We start from the raw sequence: 22,116 nt of genomic DNA, 5'->3' as shown, positions 1-22,116 counted from the left end.
CAATTCAGCACTTTAACAGACTCTGCAAGGCTTCAGTTTGGACATGTAAACCAACCCACACAGGGTTAGTAATATGAAGCCTGTGCTGTTATGTACATGCATATGTTGTTGTCGTGCACTGAAATCCGGTTTGTACTTTAAATACAACGATTCACAAGTTGAAGTGCCCAATCAGTATCAGCAAGAAAAGTCGTATTGGAAGTTCTTTGCATAGTTAGCAAAATACGTAGAGCCTGACCGATTAATCGGCCAGCCGATAATATCGACCGATATTAGCATATCCAGTGACTATCAGTATGGGCTAATTTTATTGCAGATATATGCCTATATTATCAGATTCATCACCAGTCAATTAATATTTCCATTTGAGTTTCATTGTATTACACTAGCAGTTCTCTTTCACCAGCAGAGGGCGCTATATGGATTATAACAAGCATCATCACCATCCAGAGTGTCAGGTGGTGATGCACATACATGCTCAGTTACTTTCCAGTTGATTGTCCATCTTGCTTTCTTCACCATATATCCTTATATCCTTAGATAGATATAAGACAGATATTGGCCGATATATCAGTATCTGATTTTTTTTCTTCCTGAAATTGATGTCTGCCCCAAAAATCGTATATCGGTCGGGCCCTAAAAATAGGGATAAATCTTGATGGGCGCAGGGGGGCACCTATGTTATTTTCAGTGGCCACGGTTGCCATGGGTCATGGTTCATGTCAAACCCTGTATAAGCAGTACAAAAAACTCATATCAATCCCACAGAGGATAAAAGGAAACCTTTCATCTTGCGGGATCAGCTCAGTGAGGTCTACATTCTGTCAAAACTGTGATGCAGTATAGAAAAAATGTGACCACACACTAACTACAACCGGAGGAAATGAAAGCATTAATTCCAATAAAAGAAGTTAAGACCTTTGAAGGAATCAGAAATTGGACGGACGCGTGACGACAGCTGGGAAGGTAGGAGAAGTCATGTGACCTCACAGAGTCACATGTGATGTCATGTGAAAAGAACACTACAGACGACTTTAACGGTTAATAGACCTGCCAGCATTCATGCCCTCTTAAATCTTACAGAGGTTTTTAAAAAAAAACACTACCTATGAAATGCGATGTTAGAAACTGGAGTCTGTTAGTGATAATAAATGGTTTTATGGTGCTCTAGGCTCTCCATGTAATATGTTGTGTTCTTGTTTTGTATATAAATCATCAGCTTAAGCCCTCAAGAGAAATACGAACGCTTTTTATCATCACAATAATGTGGAACAGTGAGAAGCACTACTAAACTTGTCTGCTCTGATTTTTCTAGTTTGTCTACATCTTAAGACCACTGGCACCCTCTACTGATTGTTTGAAGTAACAGCTTGGGTCAGTTATAAACATCTAATCAGCAACTATGAAAAAGGATCATCATGCTAGATTTAAAATTAGTATCTGCCAGAATGTTTTGGGTAATTAAATTAATAAGCTGGACGCACATGACGTTTATCAACTTTAGACATTTGTTCTCCAAATGTTCAAAACATAGAAAAATCTTTCCTCTATTTGTCCAACCAACCCTCTAAAAACAACAAGACAGTTTCATGTTACAGAAAAGAAACTTAACCAGATGATAAAGTCACATTCTCATCTAAAAATGGCTCAAACAGTTAACATATTATCCAGTAAAATGCCATTCATCTTCTGTCAAATGATTATTTATAGGCCGCCTGTGCGTATTTGCAAGAGTCAAACATAACAACATGCATCACTAAACATGTTTTACAATCCATTAAAAGACTTGATTTCATCATTCTAATATTAATAATCCAGTCTTAGTATAAAGAACACACCATCATTTTCATATAATCTTAATTCAAGTCAAGTTTACTTTACGTTTGGGGTCTACAAAATCCCTTTAACATTCACTTCTTATAACACCACATGAAGAGTTTTACCAACTTGTAGACTGAAAGAGAAGCTGTAGCACTTCTCCCCTGCAGTGGAGAACATCTCTAGTGGTGCACTTATATATCACTTACAGAGTCACTGTTCTGTCCAAATGTTGACGTGTGTAAATCACAGTCAAGAGCATGAAAACACCCAGGCCCTCATGTATGTTCTCATGATGAGCAAAAGTTTTATGGGCAAGAAGGAAACAGTCCCCCAAAAAGGGCGCAAGTATAACATTTAGGGACATGTCAGCAAGTGGTCTAGTGTGACCCAGTTATGAATCACTGATCCAGTACTCCAAACAGGTCGTTTGGAAATGTGCACCGTCAAAAATCTGTAAATATGTCAGGACTCAGAAATCTACAGAATGACACAGACGTCTCAATGGCTGCTTTAAACAGGCCTTCTGCAAAAAAATCAAAAAAATCACATGAATAATTATAGTTCTCTGAGCTCAGTCGTGTTGTTCTTGCGGTTTAGGCTCACAGTTGAAGAGAGGAAGCAGAGAGTTCCCTATATAAACAAACCGGGTTGGGCAAGTAACTCAGGCCAGTGTTACATAACACTTTTATTAAAACTTTTTTTTAAATCAGCCGGTTAAAGAATTCATCTTCAAAGTAATAATTGATCCTCACTTACCACAGAATGTTTTTTTAATCAAAGTCTGATCAGTGAACTCATTTTAGAGTACGAGACATTATTAGGTTCTGGTGTGTCTGTCTTTTCAGACAGCGTTTGAAAAGGTTAATAGCACAGTCTAATGTTCTGAATACAGTCTCAGAGGCATTTCTACCCCTTAAAAAGTCAATTTGATGGAAAACATTAAATGCAGAAAAGTGGGATTGTCATTCAGAGGAATGCAGGTTATTTTAAAAAATATATATATTGTTTTTATTAATACCCACTACAGCATAATGCATTAGTAGATCAAATCCAAAAATATCTGCACCCGTATCGGCTTTTCCAAACGCAATATCAGTTAAACTCTATAAAAAATGCACCACAGCACCTCTAGCAAGGATCACCAAGTTCTATCATGAACCCACTGACACCAACTCACGCAGTAGCAGCTGCGCAACACTAGGTGACATCCTAACATCCTTCTGAGAAACTAAGCTTGGCCACTAAGGGGGAGTCAAATAAAACCTCTCAAGTTACATTTAGGAGCGCAAGAGTTTGGCTTTTAAAAACAGCAGAATGGAGGAAACGCACTTCAAAGTTTCCAGTTCAGCTCCACTGGGCAAGGGCACACAAGTGCGACACTGGACTCCCGGATGACAGATGGACTCAGAGCAGTGAAGACAAGCAGATGTTCAGGGACCCTAATCTGATCAGCAGAAGAGACCTAGCACCTCCTCATGCTCAAAACAGAGCAAAACACCCAGAAACGGAGAGAGTTGTGGTGAAAAACGGAAAGAAAGAGGAGAGACATAAAAAGGAGAACGACTAAGGGGAGGGGGCATCACAGTGGGGAGCAGGAGAGCGGGGAGAAAGGAAAGAGAAAGAACTCAGAGAGTGGGAGGGAGAGTGTTTTTATCCTCATGTGCACTCAGTCAGAGGGGTCAGTGAGTGCGATTGTTCCTGGACTGCCTGTCAAAACAGTGTGGTTACCACAGCGCCTATTCATCTCCGCCCCACTTTGAAATGCACGCACGCACAAACCCCATACTAACGCACTCATGTATGCATGTGCAAATGCATGAGGAGCCTCCAAAAGCTTTTAATAATACTCTTATGAAAGCCTTAGCAACAACCCAACAACAGCATCAAAACAGCCTTTTTGAAACCTGCGTCATTGCACCACCACTAACACTATCCGCTAACTGTGTTTGAGTTTCAGCTCTGTCACAAACATGCCGAGGCAAGTGAATAACTGCAGTGTGTGAAAGCGGTGGACAACTTGTCGTGGTGACAGAAAAAAGTTTGCTTACCAGGTAGAGGAGGAAGGTGTGCAGGCCAGTGCCAAGACCCACCGAGGAGAGGATGCCCAGGCCGACCCAGTAGGAGCACCACAGCGTCTTTTTCTCCATGTAGTGCACATACTGCAGAGGCCAGAGAGAGGGACGGTGAACCACATGGCAGAGACACATGCACAGAGTGTGAGGAAAACAAGAAGGGGGTGGGAGAAGGGGGGTTACAGAGAGAGGAGAGGAGAGGAAGGCAGAGAGAGACAGACTGAGAGAAGGTATGAGAGTGAAAGTGTGCAAAACAGAGGGCACTTAAAAGGGTGAGAGAGGGCAAGTGAGTGGTAGAGAAAGAGAGGGAGAGAGACCTTTAGAGAGAGACAGAGGCTGTTGTTGAGTTTAGAGGACAGAGCCGTAGGGTAGGAGTGTTCAGCACACTGACAGAACAACAGAACTATTATTCTTATTGGTGGCAGCCAGCTCTTACACAACTAGTAAAGTAAAGCAAGCCAAGAACTCTTTATCTCTATTTCTCTTCCTCCTGTTCATCCACCTCTCTGTTGACACCTCCTCCCTCCAGCCAGGGCAGGTTGTTTTCAGGAGGAAGCATGGAGTGTGTAGATTACCGGAAGAGGGGAGGGGACTGATGATTGGAAGGAGGTGTGGGACCAAAGACTCCATTTCCCAGGAAACCCAGCAAAACAAAAAACACCACAAACTGCCTCTCTCTTTGCTGGCAGGATTCTGGGAAACGCAGTGCCAGCCATGGGCGATTGTTACGTGAAGTTACTGTGAACTGATTACACAACTCCCCAGTGTCAACATTACGAGAAAAAAAAAACCCTTTATGGAGGTGGGTTTTAAAGTAGTACAGCTCCTAGCAGGAAAAGAACACAAAAAGGGGGGGGGGGGGAAGGGAAGCGCTCTCGTCAGACCATAGAACAGTTTGCATTGACAGCTCCAGTTGTTTGCACTGTGGAAATAAGAGATTAGAAGCTCAAAGTGAGCTTTGCGGGAAGTTAATAATTAAACGAACGTCGCCATAAAAACTAACACGAGCACACACTTGTTTGAGATGATGTTAAAACAAGTATCCTCTCATAGGCACTGTTCTGTTCCTGCAGTACTGATTCAAAAGTGACTCGGCCTGCACAATATGAGGCAGGTCTGTTTTTTTAGAACGTTGCACAATGTTGCAATGAAGATAAGATGCATGATAAAAACATACTGAAGTGTGCATATTATATTTAACTTAAACTTCCTATGGTTCTGCTGTTCGGCATGTGTAACAGAGTAAATGTTTTGTAGCACATCTTCTGAATATGAAATTATTCCTAAAACCAGAAATGCTGTTCTTTTTTACCACAAGGTATTTGCAGAGTACGTTTCTCTTGCTTCTCTCTCCTTCCTCAGCCATCATGCAAGCTGACCTTGCAGTTGCCACTGAACTGACACTATTAGTTTAGCTGATCTGTAGCCAGGGATTCAGCTAATTGGCCAAATAGTAGAAATGTACTGATTCATTTGTATCCAGGGCTTGATCTTATACGTAAAATGTTCACACACTGAGTATACTTGAATCAACATTACCGGTATATGAAATGCTTATTTTCTGATGTAAGGAAATTCCGGTATTATTTTCTTTCTACTGTGCATCATCTTATCCAGGTGATAATGAAAGCATGATTTATTGAGCAGCCCCATACAGGGCCTTTATATATAGGCCTGGGCTTTATCGCTCCTTTCAACCTTAATAGAATAAAGTACTGGTGTTGACTGTCTTGCTAAAGTCACTTCATCCTGGGGACAAGAGGATCCAGGGATGAAACCTGCCCAAACTCCTTATCCATATCCATACAAAGTATGTGCATTAGTAAGCATCAAGGTGGTGAGATGGTAAGAAATTGTAACCTGCTCTCTGTAATCAAGAGGCCAGCAACCTTTATAGAAAAGTAAAAACAAATATTGCACCCTAAATTAATCCATTTAGGATTTATGCCATGGTTGAAAAACTGTTAGGGTGGTTGGCCTCCACAAAACCTAAAAAATGGTAATAATTCAAATAAATACGGTGTTCAGTCACCTTCTGGTGTGTTCCTTCAATACAGTAGGCAATGGAGAGGAGGATAAGCAGGATCAGCAGGCCAAACACAGTCTGTCTTTGCTGCCAGAGCCTGGGTGAAGGAGAACAAGAGAATGAAGGTGGAAAATGATCGATGCAAGTGTGCGAGAGCAGGGGTGAATATTAGTAAAGGCAGGGAGAAAGACGTGCAGATGACAGTGTGATGAAAGATGAGGAATTGTTAGTTCATAGGTAAAGCAGTGTGAGTGAAAGGAAAGGTTGCAAGAGGAGGTATATTTCATTTCATCTTCGGGAGAAAGAGAGACATCTGCTGGAAATATACAAGCAGCTACCTTAATAGTCTTAAGCAACAGACTCAGCGATTGGATAATAGTCATGTGGGTACATAAATATGTAACCCTTTGCTGTCATTTTATCTATCCTTACAGTGACGCAAGATTAGATTTAACTCTTTATTATTAGGATTGTATTAGCTGAGAGAAATAATTTACTTTTAAGTAAGCATATAGTATACCATGTGTGTTTACATTTTGTGCTACTACAATACAATATTTTACAATTAATAAATAAATAATATAATTATTATTATTATTATATATAATAATAATAATAAATAAATAATTTAATTGTTTAACATTTAAGATGAAAGATATTGTAGGCTTCTTTTTAACGCCACATTTGAAAGTCGTGCGAATTATTAAATAATATTATATTATATATTATAATGTTAAATAAGTATTTATTTAAAAAACGAAGAAAGTGACTCATTTATTAAAATACATTCTTACAGAGAAAACTATCTAACAAGTTAGTTTATGTAATGATAACACGACAAGAGTTAAATAATGTGAATAAAAGTAGTTAATTTTAGTTTATAGAGAAACTCTTATTTAGTGTAAATAGTTTAAATTAACTTGTTTGTTTGAACTGTGGCCGTTAAGCTAGTAACGGCTGCTTCAGACGTTAGTTAAACACGGTGATGGACACGTGACTGTTCAGATAATAATAATTTAGTCATGACGGACCGACACATGTTTGTTAAATTGTTAACACATGTTTGTTTGTTTTGCGGTCCCATTAGTATAATAAACTTAGCGGTGGGTTTAACGGTTTACCTGCGTATGTGAAAGGTGAGGCGGACTTATGGTGCATTCACGTGGTGTCGGACATATATCTGAGTAACGCTGGCTCAAGTCGGAGCAACAACTCGGACGGTGCCCAACTTCCCGACTTGACGTCAGAATCGTCATCAAATGGGGGGCACAAATATGTTTTGTTAATGTTAACATAATTTGTATTAATTCACGTAACATCAACAATCAAATATAAGTTTTAACTTTATATAACTTTCCGAATTGAAATCACGTGAACATCTAAACACACTGAAGTCGGAAGAACGACTTGCCAACTCGGACAATTGGACCACCGAGGAGCACCTGAACGCAACAGTAGACTCAGGTGAAACGAGTGGTCAAGAGGGACTGCCTCTTTCAGACAATTCTCCAGTTATAGTTTGTGTATAACTGGTGAGACGAAAGATAACTTTACCAATTTTTGTTTTGCCCGGAGGCAAGACTACTTGATTAAGCAGGCAGCAACCTTAAGCAGTTCGTCGAGGGTCCACTCGAGGCTGGCTGCAGAAGCACCGGAAGTCACGTACACACCCATTTAAAAAAAGCCTGTTTTTTTTCCAGCATAAATTAACATGTACAGCCTGTTTCATAAAACCAAATAGGTCTGATTAGCTCATGTTTCGATCAGCACAAAAAACTGGGGCACTGACTTAAGGCAGGGGTTGTCTGAAGTGTGATGAGCGCACAAAAAATACACAAAAAAATATCACTTATTTACACTTACTAATTTCACCACTGTGTCAAAGTCACAATTGAAAATGCATGCCACCCCTGTGGACACGCCCCTGCGTATCACTGACTTTACAATCTGATGAAATAACTTTATTTTAAGGTAAAAATGTCTCCCTGGAGCGTGAGCAGTCAGATAGAGCTGTAGCTTTATCTGACTGCATCAGCATGTTGCCCTCCATCAAACCGACAATGTGCACAAACTGTGTGAGAAATAATTATATTCTTTCATTTTAATAATGTTTTTTTATTGCGATAAATTCTGACTTTTGAGATGTGTTTATTGCAAAAGCTCATATTGCGATAACGATGCCATTGTGATTTGTTGTGCAGCCCTAGTGCTCATGTTTCTCAGTTAGGATTGACATCTCTTTTAACTCGTCTTTTATGTTTCTAATTTATAACTGAATGGGCAGCAATGACTGAATTATACTGCTGTCACTGGTATGTGTTAATGAAATGCAGAATTTAAAATAAGTAGACCATAATCACTTCAAAATTACACCAGTTCATCAAATAAATACATCACATGATCCCTTTGATTCACAACCGCTATCCTCATTTACATTTTAAGCCAAACAAGCGCAGATCCACAACTCTGAGCAGCATGCTGCCCTGAGGACTCCCTGTACATGTGCAATAAATTACCACCCACTTCTATCAACATTCAGGATAAACGTCTCTGCGCACTTGTAGACTAAGTCGTAACATCTTTGCATGTATTCCCCTGCAGCCGTTATAGCACCATGTGTTTTTCAGCGTTGGTGAGCAGCAGCCTCTCTCAGTCAGAACGCTGCTCGTGGTGCTTGCGGCTCACCACATCCTCTTGTAGTTTAGAAAATAAACACGTTGTCCTCACACACTTAACCACAACGGCCTCCCTGAGCGTACACTCTGACCTTCTTTTGGGCCCTGAATGTCAACAAAGAGTATTAGGTGTGTAAAAGACGTGTTGTTTTGCAGGTGGTGGGGAGTTTGACGTATAGTGTCATCTGATGTTGTTGCGATTTGTGCTTGAGGAGGCAACTTCAGCTCAATCTTACGAGAGAATGAAGAGTAATGAAAGGTTAAGAGAAAAACAGATAGGCTGATGTTTTAATGTCTGTTTTGTTTTGCATTATTAGTTCCTGCAGGCCATGACTACAGACTAAACTATGAGGGAGAGCCTGTCTGTGCTGATAACACAGACGACCAAGGTCATCTCCTGTCTGGTTTCATATGTGTAGTTGTGCTTTTGAGTGGCTGTGGGGGAAAGAGCATGCAGAGTGTATTAGGGTTATTTTTCACTATCATCATGTCCTCTTTTAGTCTAACTTTGAAATGCAGCACTAGCACATTTATAAATAAAACTAAGAACACAAAAAAAACTCTGCTTAGCTGCTGAAGTTCTATGTTGGTATAAACAATTAGTAAAGATACAGATATCAGTAACCAAAATTAAAGAGGACATATTCTACCCCTTCTCCACCTTTTCAAACAGCCCCCTGTGGTCTAAATGAAACATCTGTGCTGTGCTTTGGTTAAAATATAACATGAATCAAGCACCAGAGGAGGTTTGTGACCCTGTAGAAACCAGCTCTCTCAGATCATGTCACCAGAAACAGGTCTGGTCTTTGCTGCCACCATCACAGGTTGCCAAAGAACTTGTGTTAATGAAGCTTCAGGTTAAATTAGAAATTTCAGATTGTGTCCAAAATCACAAACTACTCACTATTAATGCACTATAGCATAGTGAATACACCATTTTGTAATGGTGTCCGAATTGTTAGTGAGCGTTATCATACACTATATAGTGCTCTCATGGTATCCCACTATGTCATTTTTCATTCATTGAATCATTCATTTGCTGCACACAACTTGATTGGGACCTACCTATATTCCTAGCAGCCCAAACATGTTCAGTTCACTTTTTCTACTTTGTGTAGTAAAACATGTTTTAGTAGAACAGTTACTTTGTTATTTATAATTATCTGTATGTATATTTTTATCATGGAGACACTGAAAACAGATTGTGTTGAATGTTGCTTTGGTGGCGTGTTATTGAGTGTGTCTCAATGGACTTGAGTTATGAGGCTTATCCTGCTTTTGATCACATTCAGGATAAACCTGGTTATTCATCTCTTCACTATGAATGTCACAGGGGCATAATAGGGGGGTGAAGTGATCCCCTCTCTGTGTCGCCAGGTACTAACAGAGGCATTACTGGAGTGAGACGGGATCAGCATGTGAGTTCTCAAACTAGGACATCAATTTGACCCCAATATGAATGTGTTGAGACGTAATGAAGGTGGAGCTTTGTCACGGCACTGTTGCAGAATCCCACTCTGAAAAGGGCTCATATGAGCACTTGGGAAATGCCTTTTGTCAAATCAGATTACATGGTTAGAACTAAGTGCTTTATAATGTTGTAAATACAAATGGTTTGCATATTACAGGCCGGTGTCACACCTGTTATTCAAGTCACAGGTGCAGGAACACAAAGACACAAAAGAATACACCTGTTCATCCTCGCTCATGGTTCCCTGTACTCACATTACTTCTCCTTAAGATGCATTTTAGTCATCGAGACATCCCTTAAGGGAGCGCTTACTGAGTCTCAGGCAAAAAACCCCCAAAAAAACAGATGGAGCCGGAGACAAGAAGGGACAAAAATAAAGGAACGAGATGTAGGGCTGTTGGTCTCACCTCTGTATCCACTCTTTAAGGGTGATGAGCAGCTCCAGGGTGAAGTAATAAAGAGTGAGCAGAGGATTCTTCCACATCACCAGAGACTCTCGCTCTTCTCGGTCCCTCTGTTTCATCTCAATCACGGACAGCTCTGAGTCTAAAGCGTCACAGCATAGAGATAGTGTGAATTGTCGCTGTGTGTAATGCAGATGTGGAAATGAACAAGGAAAATCTTGAACAGGAAAGAACAACATTACTCTAACTTCTGATATCATAATCTCCAACTTCAACAGGACCTGACGGGCAATATTTCTTTGCACCTGTTTTGCTTATTTGTTCATTTTCGGTACATCTTAAGATGACGGTATAATTTGGATGCTGATATATTCAGACCCCAAAAACTCAAATGAGTTTAACACAGAGAAAAAAACCCCATAAAAACAGGAGTTTATCACAGACAAATTAAAGTCAACAAACCTTTATGTATGTTCAAAGGAAGCACAGAGGCACTATTTAAAAAGCTTCTTAAAGCATCAGTTTGACCTACTGACTGGCTTCATATTTGATGTTTTGTACTTTTACCTGCCAGCTCTCCGTTGTCTTGTTCCTTGACACCAGCACACCTCAGAAGCAGTTCTCCTTCGACCCCGCGCTCTTCCATCTCGTTCACCATGAGGACTCCTGCTGAGACAAACGACGGGCTTTTAGGGCAGAATCACACCCTGTATTTGCCAAATCTCACACCCAAAACGAATATACGCTCACATGCAACGACAAACACAGCAGCGTCCCCAAATGCTTTACAAACTCTGCGTGCTCTCCCACACAGCAGCTGAGCAGACGGTGTTTTCCTGCTCTTGCAGATTACGGGTAACCTAATCAGGCCTGTTCATGACCCGATGAGCACTTTAATTGGCATTAATGTCGACACCAAGAGCACTCTCTGTGTGTACACTAAGTACACCCCTCCTGCCAATCGTGGAACAGTAATATGTGGGTGAACGATCAGGGACAAGATTTAGGCTTTTTGATCCACACACATGCTTACAGACAGCGCAGGCACAGAGTGTCTCACTACAGAGCTTCAAGTCTCTCAGGAATCTGTCAGGCAGCAGTGAGATGGGGACTCTGACACGGAGGTATGCAGTTTACCATCTGGTGGAATTGTCAGTGTGCCTCACACACACACACACTCTCTCTCTCTCTCTTAATGCCTCTATCCTGTGTGCCCGATGTCTGGGCCTCTGGCTCCTGTTTCCATGCATTCACACTTGCCACAGTCGTTATGCTGGTGTTACATCAGACTGCGGTGCCTCTTCAGAAGCTGCAGGAATGTGATTGATAGAGTCAGATCAAGAGAAATGGATGTCTTTAAAACGATATGAGCTCATCAAAATGCTTGACAGACATGTTCAGTTCATGACACGCTCCTCATGCAGGTCAGGGATGGAGTTAAAACAACCTTTAAAACAGACTATTTTAATTACATGTGGTAACAGCAATTTATTGTTCTTGGAATGAAAACGAGAAGAGGGTTATGTGAGTTTGTTTTTTTCTATTAGCTGGAAATAATGATTGCCTTGATTGTATGGGCAGAGACATTTCTCATAATAATTTCAAACTGATGTCATCAAGACGCAATAACAACTTGAATCCCACTGGATAGGATCTGTGTGTTTGGTTGTTGAGTGTTAAGAGTGTTAAGAGTGTTTTCTCTTTTCTATAGCAGATTAAAATATAAGAGATGTAGGCAAAAGGAAATGTGGTTAACAGAGAATAAAAAAATGTTTTTCATGCCAAGCAAAGATCAAGAGACAAACTATGGGTGATAAAATAAAGAGTAATAAAAACGACTTTAAACCCATGTGCAATAGCTATTTAAGTTTGTCGGCAACTCAACTTGAAGGACAAACATACACACGCACACGCACACGCACACATGCGCGCACACACACGCGCACACACACACACACGCACACACACACACGCACACACACACACACGCACGCACACACACACACACACACACACACACACACACACACACACACACACAGACAATGAGCCGTGAACAAAGACGTTGTGCGTACTTTACAACAAGTGAAGTGTCACAAAAAAGGAAAATAGAAATCTTCTCAGACGATGAGACTGTGAGGCATGTGGAGAGCTCCTCTCAGCCCTCTCAGGGAACCACAAACAAAAGATTTTCATCTCAAACTCTAAACCTTGAACACAAACACACACACACTCAGCCTAAAAGCACTGAGATGAGGATGCAAAATAGTATTTAATGCACCCCATCATTTCTGCTCTTGCACCGAGGAGAAGCATACACAGGGTCTCAATAAAGTGTGTCAACCACCTGTGTCATCCTGCAGTAAGCATCAACTCTTAATACAGAAATCAAACATGTCACTTTGAACTAAGCGTGCACCTCTACTGCAGGTATACACCATGTCATGCCTTCATTCTGAATAGATGTAAGGTTGATATGCATTACATTTCTATGCATTTCCAAGTAATTGTACATAGTAAATCGTTTCATAACAACACTGCTTCCTCCCTGCAAAGCACAGTAGCGCTGCTCTAGAGCTCGATTGCGCAATCGCCTGTACCACCAAAACAACCCGGACCTGTTGAGTAAATTCTTGAGAGAGAGACTAAACTGAAAACAGAGACACATGCACTTCAGGAGATATTTGATAAGTCGCAATCAGGGAATCACATTTCAAAACAGTGGAAAACCACTTGTTTCCTGCACTGCATGGACAGACGAGAGTTTACAAAAAAGTTTGAAAAGGAAGTGGCGCTAATAAACAGCCTGTCATTCGCATCAAGCAAAGAAGGTAGGCTTACCGTTCAGCAGCAGTTTAGTCCAATATTAACTCTGTGCTCAAGTAAACCCTGCAGTGGAGCCCCAGTAGCAATGTAGGGCAAAAGTAGGCTACCCATGAAGTGCATCATAAGTTGAGCGCAGGGTGTGGTGATGGAGGGGGCCAGGGAGGGATAGAGTACTGATACAGGATGCCGGGGGAGGGGGAGCTCGAGCAGAGGCTGGCTGACAGAAGAGAAAGACACACAGAGAGCAGGGGGGATTTCATCACTTGCCTAGTAGAACCTCCAGAGAGCCAGTCTAATTAAAGGTCTATAAATAAGTGGATCACTTTCCTGGAGCGCACTTCTAACACTTCTCAGTCCTCTGTAGGTTTCACACACTGTCAGTGAATGGCATGTGGGCAAAGAGAGCTCAGCTAATTCCCAAATTGAAAAAGATGACCTGAAAAACAGGATGTCCTTATGTGTTTATGGCGGTTTTAGTGAATTGGAGGCCCCAGGCAAGGACACATGTGAGGCCCTTCCCTTTGCTGCACTTTGGGCACCTTACATTCAAAACGTCTTCATCACTGACAAAAACGTCAGATGTGTTCCTCACAATTGATGCACACCTTCAACGAGGGTAGGAGAATAAGCTAAGTGAATTCCTGCAAACATTAGCTTATTGTTATATTACTACACACATTTTCAGATAGCCCATAGATGATGCAGTGTGATGTCTGTTTACCTCTCATCACCTGTTTCTCTCTCTCACCTGGAAGTGTTTCTCTCTCCTCTATTTTTCCTCTGCAGCTTCCTGTCTGACTCTCTGTCTGGTTTGAACAGAATGAAAGCTACTGTGTGTGACAACAATGTAACGGTGCGCTAATTAAACTTTTGCACTGTGATGAAGGAAAATGTTAATGATATCATTGGTGGACATTTTGGAGAAGTGACTTCCCTTCTTACCGTTTGACTTCTTTTTTGGAACAATCAGGAGTACCCGAGTTGTGTCGTTTTTGCAAGGACTGCACATGTAGTGCAATGCTATCTGCAGTCCCGGGGCCCTGACCACATAGGGTTGCAGGGAATTCAAATGGGGTTTCCTGAAGTGTTTATATATATATGGATGAATAAATGGTAGACTTATTCAAATATATTGAACACAGGCTACTGAGGGCGTTAGCCAATGCCTCTCTCAATGAATCTCTGTTTTCTGTCTGTCTGTCACCCCTTGTGCAGAAATGTCACCCCAGCCTGTCTTCCTCTGTCCACAATAATATAGCCCACTTAAAAAACGAATAAATGTGGCCTAAGATGAATGTTTACGTGCACCATCGTGACTGAAACAACGACAATAACTTTTTTCTGCTTCCAAAACGTTTGATGAAAAAATGTGAACATCTCTTCAGTACTTTTGGATTTTGAGTTTTGAGATGATCTCTTATGTGCCCAACAGAGGGCAGTGTTGGCCTACAAGTTGAGGTTAAGTTTTCCAAAGAGGGGTTCCAGTGTTGCACCTCAAATTAACTGAATAAATGTAATAAATGGACATGCTCACAGTTTTGTGAAGACATCATTACTTCAGATAAATCGTGCACCTTAAATTACTGCTCAGCACTGGATAAGGAAACAGAAGCCCACGGACACAATTCATAGCTCAAAAACAGACTGTTTATAAAGTGAAAGAAAATGTTTCCAATGACGTATCATTTATTTGATTTGTAATCGTTCTGTAGCTGTGTTATTAACAACAGCATCATGAGGTCCTCATTGTTTCAAAGAACGATAGAGTATATCATGAGCATATACAAGCATATACATATACATCTTTTTGTCACTTTTTCCTGGTGTGGTGTCCTCATGATCCTCAGCAAGAAATGTAAAAGCTCCTACATAAAAAATCATTGCAATGTATTATAGGCCCTCTGTGTGAGTGTGTGTGTGTGTGTGTGTGTGTGTGTGTGTGTGTGTGTGTGTGTGTGTGTGTGTGTGTGTGTGTGTGTGAGTGTGTGTGTGTGTGTGTGTGTGTGTGTGTGTGTGTGTGTGTGTGTGTGTGTGTGTGTGTGGTGTGTGTGTGTGTGTGTTCCACTGCTCTCTGTTCTAGAATGCACACTAACCATTGTGAGTTCAGAAGGTGAAGGTGAAATGTGTTTATTTTTGGACATACAGAGGACAGTCAGTGTCTCAGAGGTTATTGTGGTGAAGCAGCCGACAGGTAGGGAACACACTCTTTAGAATTGGAGGAAATCCTTGAAGTGATGGAGATCAACAAAGACGAACAGCATATCAGGTGTGTATGCTGAGTGCATTTTATCCCTGATATGGTTTGGACATTTAGAAATTCAGGTTCAAGTGACAGAGCCAGCAGATGTAAAAACAGCTGATTCAAGAATCCTTTTCTCCAAACATCTATAAATCTACTCACTTTAATGATAAATCCTAAACTCATACTTTCTCATATGTTGGGAGACTTTTAGGGTTTTGAGATATTTACATGTATTTGTTTATAGTTATGTTTGTGTGGGTCCTTTTGATATTAAGGATGATGGTTAACCTGATGTGAAGAGCTTTTAAGTGGTTATGAAAGAAGCTGAAATTATGACTGATGTCTCTTAATGCACAACAAAAGCAAACAAAACCATCAGTGGTTACAGTCATTTCAAACGTCTGTCTCAGCTGCCACAAGGCAAGACGAGGTGATTAAGTGGATGCTGTGGAAAAAGCCTTTGTTCTCAGTTTCATTGCGAGATATATTTGCATTATTGTAGATACAGGACAGTAGATAGAGCTGGAAATCAGGGGGGGAGAGAGAGAGAGAGAGAGAGAGAAAGAGAGAGTAGGGAATGATGTGTTGGAAAGAGGCCAGGGGTCAGATTTGAACACTGGCTTCCCGCTTTGAGGACTAATAACCTCTGTACAAGTTGTCATAATTTAAACAATGTGAACTTTGCATTAAAGGTGACATAATGGACCAAATCATAAACATGACAGGTGTCATGTCAGTCTCATGCATACCCCTTCAAATGAAGTGTTACATGAGATCGACCAGAGTTTAAGTTTAAAGATATGGCCGGCTTTATGATCACATTTTGCTCTTAAAAGTATAGCGTCTCCTGTGATTGAAAGGCTGCAGTGAGCCATGTTGGGCTGTCAATGGTTTTACGTGTAAATGATCAGCCCTGGGGTTTTTCATGCCTTAACTTTTTAGAGACAGGACAGTGGATATAGTCAGAAATAGGGGGGAGAGAGAGAGAGAGAGATAGTGGGGAATGACATGTGGGAAAGGAGCCACAGGTCGGATTCAAACATAGGCCACATGTTTGGAGGACTATAACCTTTGTACATGGGGCCTTCCCCTGACTCACTCTTTAATGCAGCATTTGTCATGTGTCTATTAAATGCCTGTTATTACTCAGGGCTAATGCATTTCCTTTAGCATGTCATTTTATTAATTGACATGTTTGGAGTCTTTTTGAAGTGTCGCCTGTCTTGTGTTGATTTGTTTCAAATAAAATTCATGTCAAAATGAAATTGTTACGTTGTGGTGTGTCTGCAGTGAGGATGAAAAAGAAGAGCTCGGAAGGCGACTGAGGCAGGCTGAAGACGTCTGCAGAGAGCTGAAGGAGCGCCATGCCCATCTGCATGAGCATGGACTTCTAATCGAGGAACTGATCAACGAGATGGAAGCTGAGAAAAAGTCTCTCACATGCAAACTGAAAACGTACGACACTCGTCTAATATGGCTTCAATTTTTGCCTTGACATAGACATCTACCCTGAGTTTAATCAGCTTGATTTAATCCTGACGAATCTCAAACCAAACAACTTAGAACCAATATTTACACATTAGTAATTTTACTGATAAAATAACTTTGCTTAAAATAACTCTGGTGTCTTCTTTTTATTCAGGAGCCAGCAGGAATTGGAAGATATTAGAAAAAAATGGAGCGAGGAGGAGGTAAAAGAAGACGAAGAAGAAGGAGCCAAGGAGCGTCTGTCAGTGGAGGAAAGGATTAGAAGTCAATTGATTTCCATAAAGATGATGGTAGGTGCACATGGTTTGTACATTATGATAGATTTACCAAATTTTAAAGGTCACATATTTAGCAAAATACTCTTCCCTAATGTTTTTCTAACACTAATATGTGTCTCTAGTCCGTCTAAAAAAACCCCAATGATGAGAAAAGTCCATCCTCTCCGTTTTTTGCCTTCTCCACTTTTCAGAAAATGTGTGCTCAAACAGGTTGTTTGTAGATTTTCACTTCATGACATCACAAAGGGCAGTAACTCCTCCTCCAGGTGGGTGACACTCCCACAGCTAGGTGTTTGTTCTGCCCTCTGAGTCTGCCATGGAGCGAAAAAGCCCGAGACACCCAAGCCCTTCCAGAGAGGGGGCGTGGTTAGACACAGCTCATTTACATATTTAAAGGTACAGACACAGAAACAGCCTGTTCTGAGCAGGGCTGAAATAGAGGGGTTTATAGACATGATCAAATACATGATCAGAGTGGATTTAGAACAAGAAACTTCACAGACATGTTTTGAGGAGCTCTGAGACTTATTTAAACTGGTTGAAGAGGAGGAGAATATGTGACCTTAAAATGAAAACCAGAGTTTAATGAAAAAGGTTGTGACCTGCTGTGCGGATGGCTTAAATCTAAGACCAACTAGAAGCCAGAACTGGAACTACTGAGGATTTATTGCCCTAATGTCGTTTCTTTGTTTTTTGCAGGAAAAGAATATTCAGGAGCTGAGAGAGAAAAACGAAGCTTTAAAAACTAAGGTATGACCTCTAACTCTAACGCCATATTTAGAAGATTTTAGCACTGCATGTGATCATTTCTTCTGCTGGATCCCACTCTCACCATGAGCTGTTTCTCTTTCAGTTACACAAACTCTCTCAGCAAGCTAAACATGGGAAAGAAATATACAACATTAAAAAAACTGAGCAGGAATTTAAGGTAAAGCTTTGCTCCCAAATACCTTTCCAAACAGCAATATCCTCCACGTGAGTTGTATCGTCAAAATTGATGGTTTACTTTTTGGTTATTTTGCAGCAAAAACTGGACGACATACATGAAGTCCTCTGTAGAAGGGATGAGGAAATAGATAAGGTATGACAAAACGACAGGAAATCCAAGTAAAAATCTAACAAAATGTCTCCATTTATCACGTCAGAGTTGTTAATGAGTCGGTGAAACTGTCACTTAATCTGAGTGTTTTTGTTTCTGGCAGTTAAACACGACATTGACTGAAAAAAACAACGAGTTGGAGGAGTATTACAACACCGTAAAGGTATGGGTTTTAGTCGCAAAGCAAGACCACTCATTTTAATTCACATACAAAGAAATACTTAATTAGTCCCCGGTGGAAAGATTGTCGGTACTGGTGTGAGAGACGAGTGGTTTATGGCGCTCGCCCCCTGCTGGCACGCCATCAGCCCGACAGATACCGCTGAACTTATGGTGCCAAACTAAGCGGACATATCGTTGTAAAAAATGGCATGCCCTGAATGACACTCACATGACGGTTCTTCTCGAAGTGGCTTGCCACATCGGCAGTTTTCAGTCGGACGCGGATGATATTTGATGAGTCATGAGCTACTGTACGCCAACTGCTAATGTTAGCATTTCACCACTTCAGCCTGCTAGCTTAGAAATATATATATATATATTCACTTCTTCCTTATTTTCTAGCAACAGGAAAGCCAAAGACTAACTCATGCTATGTCACAAAACTAATCTGTAAAACTGACATGCCACCAACAACACCGGCATGTCGGTGCTCACGGCTACTGTGCACTAACAAATAATTTTACTGCTTCTTTTTTCACCAGCAATAGGAAAGACTTATTCATGCCATGTTGCAAAACTAAGTGAACATGTCACTTTAAACCTGGCATGCCACCAAAAATACAGGCAGGCCGGTGCTTTCCAAGTGGCATGCCACATGGTAGTTTTCGATCTCGCTGTCACTCTCAAATATGTCACTGTGCCTTTAAATACTGTACGATATCTCTGCCCACATTTGAATTATCATTTGTCTTGCTGCTTCTGGTAAACAAAGACGCAGTGAAGTGATAACTGTTGCCAGATTCTCCTTCAATTATTCTGCAAACCTGAAACACAGACGATGTAATGCCTCCAACCCAAGATGGACGCCCAATGAATGTGAAGAAGAGTACCTTTGTGACATTTCATCTCTCTGTGCAGGACCTCAACAAGGATCAACGAGAACTTCGAGAGCAGCTTAGCAGCAGACAAGAGGAGCAGATCATGTGAGAATAACATTATTAATAACATTATATATTTTACTGGTTAAGCTGGTAGAACAGTCTGACTAACTTTAGCACATATAAGAAGTGATTCAGTCTGAGTATGTTGTTTTTTACCAGCTGGTAGTTTAGCAACAGTGAGCAGAGGTCTGTTCTCTCACTTTTCTGTCATTTTGTTTTATAGAGCGTTAACAAGTGAAATAACAAGGAAGCAAGCTGGAGCTGGTACAATGGTGAATATAATGCCTAAACAGCAGTAGCCTGTTGTTTATTTTATTTTCATTACTGTGCTATAGGGCCTAGTCTGAAGCATATTGTACATTTACAACATCCATTTTGGCATACTGTGGATCTCGCATTTATTCATATACTGCATATATCAGTACGTACCACTAGTATAGTAGACGGTTTTGAAAACATCCCGTGTCTAGGGACTCTCTCCTAATTCGTCACTCTAACAAAAAGTTATGAATGAACACATCAACATCAACATTATAATGTGATATTTGAATCCTCCCTGACAGCTGAGAGTATTAAAGGGGACATATTATGAGGAATCCACTTCTACAGTGTTGTAGTGTTTTTGAACAAATATTTGGGTAACCTGAGTGTCTACTGACCCACAAAACATGTCTGTGGTCTGCATAAGTCTTATAACACAGAGAAAAATGCTCTGTTTCAAATGTGCTCTCCTTGTGATGTCACAGTGGCATTCTGGTGTTAAAAAATCCCCTCCTCTCCCCTGGTATCTCCACCCATGGACTACACCCCCAGCCTAGACCAAAACCTTAGCATAGATCCGCCATTTTTATTCTTGTTACAGAGGTGGGGGCTCATTGCATTTAAAGAGACAGACACACCAGAACGGAGCGTTCTGAGAGAGCTGGTTTATACAGGGTCACAAACCTCCTCTGGTGCTTGATTCATGTTATATTTTGACCAAAGCACAGCACAGATGTTTCATTTAGACCACAGGGGACTGTTTGAAAAGGTGGAGAAGGGGGATAATATGTCCCCTTTACACTTTTAATCCAACTGTCAGCAGGAATGAAATGATTGCCTTACCCTCCCTTTAAGACACAAAACTTAAGCTTTCTCTGTTCTTTGCAGGACGAGGATGAAGGGCAAGACGAGAAACTCCTGAAGACCAGAAGGTACTCGTCTGTCTCAAAGCGCACTCTAAAAACACAAAACAAACACGTTCTGTCTTCCTTTATTTATTTGTGTTTCATGTTTGTGTGTTTAGATGGCGTGTTGCTAAGTGGATGTGGAGAGGAGTTTTAGTCGCAGGAGCCGTCTCTCAGTGTGTCTTCCTCACTGTCGGCATCATGGCCTCCATGGTACCCGTTTGTAATTGTCCAGATCCTGACTGCAACCTGTGGAACGTGGTTTACGACCTGCTGGATACCTACATCCGGCTCGATCACACACACCACTCTACTTTTTAACTGTTACACGACCCCATTACACGGACAATTTAGCCCATAAAATGAGAAATTAGATGAAGATTTACTAAAAGGTAGAGAATTTAGCCTTTAAAAAGAGACATAATTAGAACAAATTAACCAAAAAGAGCATCATTTAGAGAGTGAATCCTAGCAAAAGAGACTAAGATCAGACCAAATGAAGAACAAAAACATGATGAAGAGAACTATTCCTTTTAAATTAGACCAAATTGACCCCAAAAAATCTCATAAAATGTAAAGAGTAAAGCCTTTAAAATGAGACTTAGCTCAGACGAAATTTACAAAAAGTGAATGTCGACAATAAGCTTATGAAATAAGCCAACATTTCTTATTTTAGCACAGTATATTTATTATTTTAGAACATTATATTTATTATTTTAGAACATTATATTTCTTATTTTAGCACAGTATATTTATTATTTTAGAACATTATATTTATTATTTTAGCACAGTATATTTTGTATTTTAGAACAGTATTGTAAATGTTTATATTTTATGTAGTAGATATAGTTTACAGAATATTTTTAATATTTTTAGTTTAATTTTTAAAATATATATATTTTTTATACCATATATCTTTTAACATACTGTAAGTATTCCTTAAATAAAAACTAATATCTTTAAACATTTTGCCTTATTCTTTGTCTGCATGTAGAAACACTACCCCTACCATTGTTTTTTCCCCCTCAGTATGTTTGACCTGTAGTGTCATTTTAATCACACTGCTGCTTATGGATAGTTATGGTCGCATATAAATATTATTCATGATCAATTTATGGTTTATTTGTTAGGGATTCATATGATGCTGTCAAACTGAAATGGCCATCAAAAGCTAACTTCATGGGCTGTGTCCAAAAACTACATACTACATTCTGCCTTCTGCAGATTTTACTGTATAGTTTATGAGATAATTAAAGGTAAAGTCTGCTCAAATTGCATAGAGACAGTTTGATATTTTAGTCATATTTAATATTTTATTTTGAAAAATCTGATCGGTGACAATAAACTTTCGATGGATTCCTATTCCTCATGTCCCTGGCTGTTTTCTTCAACATTTTTGAAGAAAACAGGAATTATTTTTTATTTTACTTTCGTCTGCCCACACT

The 22,116-nt window shown here is 40.3% G+C and overlaps 1 protein-coding gene across 1 annotated transcript in view; it reads right to left on the bottom strand.

Annotated features, from left to right (window-relative positions):
* The window catches only part of LOC110000967 (vacuole membrane protein 1-like), a 74,021-nt gene extending 60,566 nt beyond the window's left edge, over positions 1–13,455 (bottom strand). Inside the window, exons 1-5 of the mRNA XM_065962692.1 lie at positions 13,311–13,455; positions 11,037–11,135; positions 10,473–10,611; positions 5,926–6,016; positions 3,870–3,980 (exon numbers count right to left, since the gene is read on the bottom strand). Coding sequence (XP_065818764.1) covers positions 3,870–3,980; positions 5,926–6,016; positions 10,473–10,611; positions 11,037–11,127 — 432 coding nt within the window. The 5' untranslated portion in view covers positions 11,128–11,135; positions 13,311–13,455. The remainder of the gene's footprint in view (positions 1–3,869; positions 3,981–5,925; positions 6,017–10,472; positions 10,612–11,036; positions 11,136–13,310) is intronic.
* Positions 13,456–22,116: the final 8,661 nt, after the last annotated feature.

Source organism: Labrus bergylta, chromosome 14, assembly GCF_963930695.1.
Source record: "Labrus bergylta chromosome 14, fLabBer1.1, whole genome shotgun sequence".
Taxonomy (NCBI): domain Eukaryota; kingdom Metazoa; phylum Chordata; class Actinopteri; order Labriformes; family Labridae; genus Labrus; species Labrus bergylta.
Note: the sequence above shows the minus strand (reverse complement) of the source record. Positions and strands in the feature narration are given on the sequence as shown.